This window comes from Mastigoproctus giganteus, chromosome 6, assembly GCF_048544385.1.
Source record: "Mastigoproctus giganteus isolate SK-2022 chromosome 6, ASM4854438v1, whole genome shotgun sequence".
Taxonomy (NCBI): Eukaryota; Metazoa; Arthropoda; class Arachnida; order Uropygi; family Thelyphonidae; genus Mastigoproctus; species Mastigoproctus giganteus.
The window spans coordinates 18214449-18227399 of record NC_143580.1 but is presented as its reverse complement, the minus strand read 5'-3'; the positions used below and the strand labels follow the sequence as shown (position 1 = coordinate 18227399).

At 35.2% G+C, this 12951-nt stretch overlaps 1 protein-coding gene across 1 annotated transcript in view; it reads left to right on the top strand.

The window, feature by feature from the left end:
• The first annotated feature begins 2509 nt into the window (after positions 1 to 2509).
• The window catches only part of LOC150084019 (NPC intracellular cholesterol transporter 2-like), a 28540-nt gene continuing 18098 nt past the window's right edge, over positions 2510 to 12951 (top strand). Inside the window, exon 1 of the mRNA XM_090374997.1 lies at positions 2510 to 2774. Within this exon, the coding sequence (XP_090231123.1) occupies positions 2705 to 2774 (70 nt within the window). The 5' untranslated portion in view covers positions 2510 to 2704. The remainder of the gene's footprint in view (positions 2775 to 12951) is intronic.

Here is a 12951-nt window from a genome sequence, read left to right as displayed (position 1 = left end):
CTTAAGAACAAGTTTGAGCTTCTGCAGACTGCTCAGGACCAAGATATCGACGAGGAATATTACAACTTTCTGAAAGTGATAAAGCCCAAGAAACCTATAGGGAAACAGAAATCCAAAGAAGAAAAAATTAGTCAAGAAACACTTGTCATGATGAACCAAAGACGACAAATGAAGAGCAAGAAAAACACTGACAGGGAGAAAATTGAGTATACTGAGTTATGCAAAGCCATTAGAAAGAGACTCAGAGAGGACATAAGAAGATTTAACACAAGAAAAGTAGAACAAGCATTAAGGGAAAACAAAGGATTTAAATCAGCAGCCATGAGCAGTAATACAGAAAGACAAATGATACTGAAACTGAAGAATAGCGATGGTGTACTTATAAACAGCAGAGAAGGCATAATTCAAATAGCAGAAGACTACTATAGAGAATTATACAAGGAACGAGGGAATGATACCAGCAGTGGGGAAGATGGATTGCAAAGTAGCAACACATACGACATACCCGATATTCTTCCTGATGAGGTAGAACATGCATTGAAGAAAATGAAGAATCAGAAAGCCCCGGGGGAAGATGAAGTTACTGTAGAGTTGTTAAAATTGGAAGGAAGAGACATAACACAAAAACTGGGAAGGCTCTTCACAAAGTGCATTAGAAAAGGTGTGATGCCTAAGCAGTGGAATAATGCAATCATAGTTTTGCTGCATAAGAAAGGAGATAAATCAGAAATCGGAAATTATAGACCAATTAGCTTGTTATCCCATATCTACAAGTTGTTCACAAGGGTCATTACTAACAGATTAGAAAGAATACTTGATGAGAATCAACCGAAAGAGCAAGCTGGCTTTAGGACAGGATTCTCAACTATGGATCACCTTCACGTAATGTCACAGCTAATGGAGAAAGCAAATGAATATAAAACACCATTATGCCTGGCATTTGTGGATTATGAAAAGGCATTTGACTCCATACAGCATAAGGCAATGTTTCGGGCACTGGAAAGACAAGGCACAGATACTCCATATGTTATGATTTTGAAGAAAATATATGAGAGTGCTACATCCTTTATTAGACTAGACAAAGACAGTAGCAAATTTAAAATCGAGAAAGGAGTTCGACAAGGAGACACAATATCTCCGAAGCTGTTTACTGCTGCCCTTGAGGAAGCTTTCAGAAGATTAGACTGGTCGCAGAAAGGAGTCAATGTGAACGGAGAGTACCTAAACCATTTACGATTTGCAGATGACATTGTGGTCATAAGCCACGATCCCAAAGAATTAGAGGAAAATCTTAATCAGTTATGCACAGTTAGTAAGGATTTTGGACTAAAGATGAATATGGCTAAAACAAAAGTAATGATGAACAAGTATGCCATGGAAAGGGAAATAATGATTGAAGGAGCAGTAATTGAAAAGGTGGAGTCATATACTTATCTGGGACAAGTTATCAGCTGTAATAATGATAAATGGCTGGAAGTCAAGAGAAGAATAAATTTTGGATGGATAGCATTCAGGAAATATAGTCACATACTGAAGAGCAATATCCCAGTTTGTCTGAAACGTAAAATAATGAATCAATGTATACTCCCCACCATGACTTATGGAAGTGAAACTTGGGCACTCACCAAAAGAATGGAAGAGAAGCTGAGAACTACACAGCGAAGAATGGAACGAATTATATTGGGAATCAGACTGTTAGATAAGAAGAGAAACACATGGATTAGGCAGCAAACTCAAGTAAAGGACATTCTTATCAAAACTAAAGAACTAAAATGGTCTTGGGCAGGACACATAGCTCGAAGGCATGATGACAGATGGACTAAGAAAATAACAGAATGGTACCCAAGAGGAGCTAGAAGAAAACCTGGAAGACAAAGGCGGAGATGGATAGATGAAATTCATGAGTTTTCGAGTAGTAAATGGATGGCCAGTGCTCAAAACAGAAGGAATTGGAAAGTTGCTGGAGAGGCCTTCATCCTGCAGTGGATTGAAAATGGCTGATGATGATGATGATGATGATGACATAAGTCGCTGATGCACCTAAAACAAAACTACAAAAACAAACAAAAAAGCAGGGTTGCAACAAGTTACTACTCTCTACAACATCGCAGTTTTAAGATGCAAAGTCAGACCCCGAACTTTTTGATCACACCTCTTATGTCGTGATTATATATATATATATATATATATATTCGTTAGAACTCCAACAAGTGAATGAAAATGAGCTGAAAGAAATTATTTTTAAAATCGCTAGAAATCAGTTTTCTATAATCAATGATCAGGCGCAGCAGCGAAGTGAACACAAAATAACTTTTGAATTTTATTATTATATTTTGTTTTTAACCGGAGCTAAGTCTATCTGAAACAGTCATCACTGCGCCTTCGCAGCGATTTTTCCAATAAAACCTCCCACTGCTAGATGCCAGAAGCTGTTAACTCTTGCTGTGTGAGACATGTACTGAAGGACATACAACTGTAATGTAAAACTACACCGTTCTTATTTGCTAACAGAAGCAAAACGTAACTTGTTCGTCAGCCTCCAATAAACGGCGATTCCTTCTGACTGGTCGATAGGTCATCCCGCCACAGACTAAAGTTCGAGCAATTGGTCGGTTGTATGCCTCCATCCCGTCCACTAAATAAATATAACGGTTCAAGTTCTGGTCTCCCTTCATTTTAGTTAGTCCCCTGCTCTACGACAAATATGCTTCGTTTGGTGATATGTGTGTTATTCATACTGTGTGTACGAGGAGAGCCCGTCAACTTCTCAAATTGTAAGTCCATTTGTCAATATAATACTTAAAATGTAATTTGAACCAAGTGCGAAGCCACTTGTAGAAAAAATAATTTCGTCATTAGAATTTCTTACCAAAACATTATATAAAAATTTATGTTATTCGCATTTAATATTAACAGAAAATAGTTTCTTTTGATGTAAGATTATTATCATGGAAAGTGTATAAAAATTAGTCAATTTTTTATCGTTTGGTTTTGTACTTACCAACTACGCAATTATGCAAGGCTTTTTGGGGTGGAACGGCGAGGTGCGATATTGCCGAACAAAATTTATCAAGTACTTCTTAAGCTACAGATATCCTAGTTTTTTTTTTTTTTTTTTTCCGGGTAAAGAATGAACTGCTATTTAAAATAAATTCAGGTATCCATTTATTTCAAAACCGAGTAAGATGCCTTGAGTATGGGTTATTTTAATTTTTTTTTTCAAAAGAATACTGAACTTCTAATACTAACTCCTAACATTTACCAGCATGCATTCTCAGGAATCTTTCAGTAAAGTCAAATTTTGACAAATATTTTATTACCAAATTAAAGATATGAGTAATGGCGCAACTAGGGTGGAGCAAGTGCCCTGGGCGTCTAATTTGGGGAGCCCTTTTTATGGTTAAAAAAAAATGCAAAGATTCCAAAAGAACAGTTTTCAAGGGGCGCCAATTTTTTTGTTTTCCCTGGGCGCTATCAACCCTAGTTACGTCACTAGATATGAATAATGTGAAGATCAAATTTTAAGGTTCTAGTTTAACTTTTGGCTCTTAGTTATTTAATTAGTAAATTGTCTTCCAGGTGACATGTTTTTTATTTATTATTTCAATTATAAATAAAAATTCAGTTTATATTCTGGGACGACCACAAAGAGAGTATGCAACAAACAGCACCGTATTTAGTAGTCATGAAGCATGTATAAATTATACCATAGCGCCTGACTATGCGACCTTTTGTTTAGTTTATAATATCCTAAATAAACTATTTATACTCCGGGACGACGAGTTCACAAGATAGAATACAAGAAGCAGCACCGTATTTAGCAGTCACAGGCTTGAACCCCGGTTACTCGAGGCGCGTGTACTTATGTACCCCGGCGCCTACCACTCGGCTACTACAGCCTAATGTTAGTTAATTATTTGCGGCGAGAGTATCAGTTATTTAATTTCGTATTTAAATATTTTAATTAACATCATAACTGTATTCCTGGTAGAGACATGGAATGATACGATTTACCTTTTGTAGATGCAAAAATCGAGACCAATATCATGAACAAATTCAACACTGAGGGGAAAGATCCGAGAAAGAATCTCTCACCTTTTCCCGTGCTGAATCTGAATGATATTTCCCCTGTCGAGATAGAATCTGTTTCTGGTTACCAGTAACTGGAATATAACGGTTTTTTTGTCCAGGAAACCTTGCTTTTTCGTCCTGCTAACAGCCAAACAGAATACACACCACTAACGCCTTAGTTGGTTTGATGCATAATAAATTAATCCATGTCCGCATTCTGCATGCATAAATTTATATAAATTTAATTTTCCGTTTACACTAAATGACGGCTCAATGTTTCCTTGTCATGTGATTTTGAACACTGAGCACAATTCTGTACTTCGACCCTGACCTAAGAAATACGCCAAACTACAAACAGAATAGCACGAAAAGATTAAGAATGGTTCTGAAACCGATAAGTTTTGTCTTAATTTTCTACTTCTGGAAACTTTTTGGAAAAGGAAAATTTTATTTTTTCGCAAAATTCGTTGTGTGACACCAACAGTGTTTAAAATTACAGATACAGCATGCAAGATGGGGGGGGGGAGAGCAAGGTAGGAACAAACAACTTTTAGCGATATACGTCCTCCCTTACTGGTTCAACAGGAGGGTGAGGGTATTGTTTGGAGGGGAAAAAACCGAAAGAAATGCTGTTGCTATTTTTAATATTAGAAACTAGACCATAATTCAGTAAACATTCGAACGACCAGTCCCCCAACACTATTCTCAGGGGATGAGTCACAGTGCTAACGTGACTAAATACTTTCTATTATGCAGAAACAGTTTCTTGAAAGTTAAATTTTCCGTTTATACTCCGGGATGACCACACGGTCAAAAGAGTTCATAAGATAGAATAAAAGAAACAACACCGTATTTAGCGGTCACGGGCTTGAATCAACTTATGACCAGTGTTGCCAACTCTTAATAATATTTTCCGCTAGCCGCATACTCAAAATCAGCTATTTTTAGCACTTGACCCGCCAAATTTTTAAAATTTTCATTTGTTTGTACTTTGTAGTGAATAAAAACAAACAAACAAATAGTATATATAAATAGTTATTTATTTTTCTGTTTTTAATATAAAATCAATATCTAAAAATCTAAATTAATTTCGAAATTCAATACCTCCTCATCATATGCTTCTTGTGTGCCTATTTTGCGAAGCACTTCTTCAGGTAAAACATAATTTTTACAACACTTTTCAACTCGTATCGTACTGATAAGATTGCATTAACCGTGCCAACACTCATTCTGTTGCGTGTTTTGTTTTTTACTAGATTTAAGTTGCTGAATATTCTTTCCACATCTGCATTGGATAATGGCAAAATTAAAATACCCAATGCAAATTCGCTAATTTCTTTAAATGGATTTAAAACGCTTGCATCTCGATATTTCGAAACTTCTGACCAAAACTTCATTGTATTGTTGATGTTTTCCCATTTAACGAGAGTAATGTTTATATACTATTGCTCAATTTTTTCAATTTCTACTTCAGACAATTTTAAATTTTGTAATAAATTTATCAGTGGTTCTTTTTGTTGCTTTAATATATTGTTAACTGAGATTAATGACATTTTTTTCTAATTCTTTTATGTTGTCCGGAAGGCGTTGTTTTAATTGTTGATACAAATCAATCAAGAAATTACGGCATCTCTCTCTTATTGCCATTTCATCTGTTGTTGTTGTGATAAGTTTATTCATTATTAATTCATTTATTTTTCTTTCAAATTGGTAACCTAAATATGGCTTAGGGTCTAAATAATTATTAATGTCCTCTTCTATCCTTTCAATATGTGTATTTGGTAAAAACATTTTATTGGCAATCATCGACAATAGCGTGTTTAAATCATGTAGTAATAATGTAGGATCGGCAGTATTTGATTCAAAAGATTTGTTTACTCGTTGTACTTCAGATAAGATAGGTTTTAAAATAAAAGATATGCTAAATTACTTTCATCTTTGAACATTGAATAAAGAAGTTCTGCAGTATAACATTTGTCAGTCAAACGAGTTATTTCAAAATGGGCTTTTAATTCAATATACTGTTCTAAAATTCTTGTTATAGCAACTTCAATGGATAACCACCTTGTTCGACACGAATGAACTATCTTTTTCGGATCTGCACCATCGTTTATGGCACTATAAATATTTGAATTGATTTTGTCGGCTGGTGGATTTACTAAACGCACGATTTTGCATTGCACGAGGGTTTCTAGGAATACAACTATCGTGCTATACGAGGACTGACTATACTAAGATATTATTACACTGTGGTTATTAGAAATAATTATTACTTATTACTCTTATTGCTCTGTGGTTATTAGAAACGTTGAAAGAGATGTCGGTAATTCGGATCGCATTTCTTGGAAGCCAAACAAATACGACGAAAAAAAATTATCCAATGCCATTCCTTCGCTGTTTCAAAAAAAGGCGTCATTAGAATTTTTTCCACATTTTTAGATTTGATTCAACAATTTAAAGCTATGACCCAATGATCAGGTCGTTTGACCGCGAGCGTAACTACGTAAAATTGTTGGGGTTCTCCTCAGGGAAATCCAGAATATAAAACCGATTCTTCGCTTTATAAAAAAAAAAACTATGAAATATGATATCCCTACTATTTCAATTTTGAATTATTTTTATTGTTAATTAAATAATTAATTGAACAATTAATTTAATATTTCTTAAATGAATATTTCTTAATATAAATGTTACATTGCCAAAATACATAAAATGCTAAACATTTATACTCTTCCCGCTAAAAAATCCGCTATCCGCTATTTCATATTTTTATCCGCTAAACCTGAAGCAATTCCGCTAAATCTAGCGGGAAAACCGCTAAAATGGCAACACTGCTTATGACCACTCGACTACGCAACACTTGTACACGACCAACTTCTTCACTACTGTCGTGCTGAGTGCGAATAATGTATTTATTCATACATTGTACAGGGAAATTACTGTTTATTTACAGTATTTATATATTTAATTATTTATTACAGTCAATGCTGTCAATACCTTGGGCAGAGGGTAATGGTTCCTAGTTAAACTGGTTCTAGTTTCTAGGAGAGTTAAACTGACTTTTCAAAAAAAAAAAAAAAAAAACTATTCATGCTTGAAGTCGATTACATTCTGCTTATTCCTTGACTGGCTTGGATTATCAACGACCCAGTAATCTTAATTTCGCACTACAAACAATGATGGCGATATTGCCATTTCTTATACTGAACATTTTTTTTTCAAATATAAAAGCATTTTTTTTTTCTTACTTCATAATTTTGTTTCTAAAAGTTTTAAATCAATGCCACTTTCAGGTACGAGTAAATAAATAAAATTTCTATGTATACTTCGGGACGACCACACGGTCCAGAGGAGTTCACAAGGTAGGGGGAATACAAGAAACAGCACCGTATTCAGCAGTTAAGGGCTCGAACCCAGGTCACTCAAGGCACGTGTACTTATGCACTCGCGCGCATGACCACTCGTGCCATTACTTATACTGAACATTTTTTTTCAAATATAAAAGCATTTCTTTTTTTCTCACTTCATAATTTTGTTTCTGAAAGTTTTAAATCAGTGCCACTTTCAGGTACGAGTATTTAAATAAATTTTCTGTTTATACTCAGAGACGAGCCTAATTCAGTAATCAATGACCACTATTCAAAATCTTTGGTTTTAATTTTTGTACTTGGAAATCATCTTTTATTTTAAAAAGTAAAACTGTTACTAAATTAAATTATATAGCATAAAATTATCTACCTTTCGAACACCGGCACTGAATAGATGAATCTTATTTTTTCATTCCTTCATGGCGTACAGAATCAGCACAGCAGACGAAAGTAATTTGATATTTAAAGTGGGAGAGAAAATATCTAAACACTTTATCAATTAAACTTGATAAAAATAATCATCGCCACCATGAATTAAAAGCAGACTATCTCCTCTTCCCGATTATAACATGTAAGTGGTACATTTGACTTGCGATTAGTTGCCACCTTCTCAAAATATGACTGAGATTTTGGGGGGGGGGGGGAAGCAACTGGAAAGTTTTGCATAAAATGCATTTTTTAAATATTATTTCTAACTGAAAATTTATTTTTTGCTGTTATTTATTATGAAAAAAATTACTAAAATGACGCTTCCGATAATCTAAATTGGAAATTTATAAGTAAATACATTTATTTATTTACTTGTATAGATTTCTAATTTACAGTATAACCAACTATGGCCTATGCCTTAATGTAAGTGACCAGGCGTCCTGGATTTCAGTCGTTTGCTCCGGATTGGACATGTAGCAGCCATACTTAATTAATGGCACGCATAATGAAAATCATTATGAAAGATTTTTCGGTAGTAAATAAGCTGTGGACGTCAACAAAAACACAACTGACCGTAGAAACGCTGAGTAATTTTACGAATTCTTGTGAAGAATTTTACGAAGAAATAGCAAATAATGAAGAATGATTAAGAAAAAATCACTCAGCGGAAAAATATATATTTAATTTCGCTTGTTTTTATTGTTAAAAGAAGTATGTATTTTTATTTCACAGAAGAAGCCTAACCTTTTTTTTCACTAAACAAAAATGAAAATCGATTAAAAACATGACGCCTCCAATAAATGTCTTTATTTTTTTACCCCTTTCTAATTACAACTATCTTTCTCAGTTCAAGTCCTTCACGCAACCTTCTGGTCGTTACGTAGCGTACCACGGGGGTACCGTATATTGAATTCAGCCTTTCAGTGAAACAAAAAACAAATATAGGTTATATATATTTATTGTTATTTTTTTTAGGTGTGTTATTTAATTTATATTTTGTACGTGAATATTTTTTTATATATAAAAATATGTGTATATTGTTTCGGGGGGGGGGGGTTTAAAATACCGCCCTGCTAGATGTCCCGCATTGTAATACTAAGGATCTGGTCACTTTACCTTAACACCATAGTTGGTAATAATGCCAACAGATTGACAAATGGTTGATGGCAATAGTCAGAAATAAAAATATATGTTCTGGAGGAGACCATTGCCAAAAATCTAATTATTTGTATGATTTAATTTAAGTTATTCAAATTATGTGCTTACTTACCTAAGGTGTTTCTATAATTAAATTGTAAATTTTTACTGAACAACTTTATACTTCAAATATTTGGGTAGCACAGTTGATTTAATCACCATCCACCCCACACCAGGTGGAAAGGACCTCAGTATTCAAATCCCATCAAAGATGTGAGAATTTTTTATGGGCCTCTTTCCAAAACTGCATTTTTCAACAGGACTCAGCACCTTGCCACACAGCAAAATTCTTAAGTTTTATGCTATTTAGATTTAATAATGAGTTTGTCTTGTCTCACAAAGCTTAAAACATACTTACACCAATGTTTTTTCCCTTGTGTTTTCTCCCTTAAGGTGTAGTCATACCTTAGAAATGCTGGCATTAGTGTTGGACTGACCAGGCAACAGTCCAGATTTGAATCCCATTGATAATTGCTTGTACATAGTGTCTAAAATTGCTCAGGAGCCAACAAGTAAGATTCAGCTTCAGGAGAGCATTGTAAGGGTGTGGTACCACGAAATTGGGCAACCATATATCTAGAAGTTGATTAACTCTATGCCAGATCATTGAAAGGCTGTAATTGCAGCTTGAGGAGGAACAACAAAATATTGAGGACTTATTTTGCTGATTTACAGTACATAATATTATTACGTTAACTTGTCATTAGTTAGCACCTGTACATGTAAATGCAATAAAATGTATGTCATGATTGCCATTTGCATGATTTCTCATATTTCCATTAATTACGCATTTTACTCTTTGAGAAGATATATTTATGGCAATTAGGTATATCAGATGGAGTTTTTTTTTTTTTTGGATTTCATTCACAGAAATATATATCCCATCTAACAAATGCATTTCGAACATTTCTGTAACCCACGATGCAGCGCAAACATATTTGCAAAATTCACAAGTGATGCAGTTTTTTTTTTTTTTTGTCTGCCACTGTACACACACAACGCATTATGGCCTAAGTTGCTGAATGTGCCTAAAACCCAGCAACAAAGCAACCATTGCATAATATCTTATAGTTAGAGGTATGGTGTCTGGCTTTTGATAGGATAGTTTATTATACATGAATAATCAAATTAATTTTTAATTGAGAAATTACTCATTTCAACAACATGTGAATGCCCTTGGTTTGGGGAGAGTTTCACAAGCTAGCACTTGGATATTATGGCTTAGCATCAGATCGCGTATTCATTATATACTGTTCAGGAATAGATTTTTCAATATATTTGAAGAATCAATTAGTTGAGCAATGAGACAGATGGTAAAACTTTTAGAATTCTTAGACAAAAAAAAAAAAATATCTTATTTCTGTTGACAGAAATAAGAACTTCCCACAGGGAATAAATGTTAGGATTAAATGAACTGATGCATCAGCAGTCCTATGTCAGTGGAATTTCTGGAAACATGCTTTCATTTTTGAACTCTACCCTACAAACGGACACTCCTAAACCTGCGAAATCAGACCTTCACTCGCCATGTAAGCACTTGTGTTCCACAATGTGGAGTATTGTTAGGCGTATTATTTACTTTTCTGCTTGTTCCTCTGATACATGGGAGATAAGACATAATTTTCTGTACAGATAATACTGTATAACAAATATAAAATGTCTATATTTGTTATAAAATAAATTCCACTGCTGAACAATGATACTCAGATCTGTAATGTGTTCACTCATGCTGATCTTGGAGTTAGTTAATTTTTAAAAATGTATTTGAGCTCCTGATCTGGGCTAACTGGAGCTAGTTAGCACCAGTGTTAACTAGAGGATCCCACTCTATATCCTTTGAGTGACTCCTTCCCTAATCACCAATAGAAACAGGTTGCATGTGGCTGATAGAGTTGTCCCTGGGCAAGTACTGAAGGTTGCACAGTCACTCAATGTGCATCTTTTATAAATTTGCCAGAAAATCTTAGAACACAGATGTGCTTGTGTTTTAATAGAACCAACTCCACAAATTCAAATTCTAAATATTGTAACTAAATGATCCCCACAAATTTGCTAATTCTGTTAAAATGGCATTCTCTGTTAAGAGGTATTGGAGTTTATATTGTTTCAATTTTCATACTTAATTCTAAACTAACTTGCTCTTTACTAATCCTATTAACTCCTGACAGAGAACACTAGATATCTCAAAGAAGTGGGAGTGCTATGACTTGGGGGAGAAATGAGGGGGTGGTTGTTCTCTGAATCGCAGCCTTATGAAATGTACTTTTTCTTTTTTTTTTTATGTTTGTGGAGCTTTCAAGAATGGGACATGATATTGCCAAAGGGGTCTTTGTGTGTGCTCGATGTAACGAGTTTGAGGATATTAGTTTCCAACTCGACATTGTTATGGGCCTTTATGAGAGCTTGAAGAACAAGGTGGATGCCCTTGAAAGATTTAAATTGGGGGACCTATCAAGCACTCAGCTGCCCACATCAATACCAGAGCTTGCACTTGATCATCAGACAACACAGCAGCAATCCCAAAGGCAGAATGTGCTGCTCCCAAAGGAGCTAGTTGTCAGCGACTTTGTTGACAGGGAAATGGAAGATATATTGTGCAAAAATGATAGGTGGACTAGGACAGAAAAGTTGATGACTTTGTAGAGCAGATATCTTTTAAGGACACAAAAGGTGATATTGTTGTGCATTTTGGCACTAATGACATTAAGAGTAGGAGAGCTGCAAACTTGCTTAACAAGTAAAGGCCAACTTGTTAAGTAAGTTTTTGAAAAAAAAAGTCATGAGTTGGAGTTAAATTTGGGTGTCTGCAATTCTGCCCAGACACCATAGGAGGGAGTATATTATGAGAGCCTTGTCAATAAATTTGGCCTTGGAGAGATTGTGCAAGGCTCATGGGGTAGACTTTTTCTTGGTGTGGTCTGTGCTTGTTAAACAGGGGAGACTGCTTCTACAGGGATGGGATACCCTTAAATAGAAAGGGTGGAAGAATATTTGCTAATGCTATAGAGGCAGTGTTAGGTTGGTTGGAAAACTGCTAGCTTAGGGTGGTTCACACAATCTAATAGATTAACAATAGCCGCAGGCAGAGGTGACAGTGATTCTTGCACTTCTTGTATTGGGAACCCCAGGGGCTCACATCTGGTGATTATGGATTTGGCACACCCAGGGTCCTGAGCTGGATATCACCATTCTTCTCTTTCTTGGTGATTCCCTTCTATTTCTGACTCACTCACTCACAGGGTAACTCAGGAAATTTTTTTTTTGGCTGGTGCAGCATAAGCCTCGGGCTTCCTTGCACCATATGGCTATTAATAATAATAATGAGCAACAGCCTATAAAGCAAGGTGTTGGGGATTTCTAGAACTACTGGGAGTCATCATGGAATAAATAAATACATGGGCTGAGTTAGGGTAACTAAGTGTAAGGATTGGTACATATATACACCAATGCTAAGCGCATAATAAATAAATTTAATGAATTTGAAGTTCTGGTCCAGGCATCAAAGGCAGATATTGTTGGGACATCAGAGATGTGGTGTCGCACAAATATAAGGAATAAGAGGGGCTATGCCATTAGTTAGGAAACACATAAAATCTAAGTCAGAGTACCAAGTTGACATGGGCTGTTAGTGCAATGTTGAGTCAGTTTGGTATGACATAAGCACTGGGAAAGCAAAAATGAGAGTAGGAGTGTGTTATAGGCCTAATGACTGAGTACAACAAAAGACTGTATAGAGAAAAAGTGGGCTGGTAAATCAGAATGTCTTAAAATGGGAGATTTTAACTCCCCAGATATTGACTGGAGCTTGTGGGGTGGTAACTTGCACACGAACAAGACTTTTGGATTTACTGGATGACTGTTTTCTACAGCAGCATGTTCGAGAGGC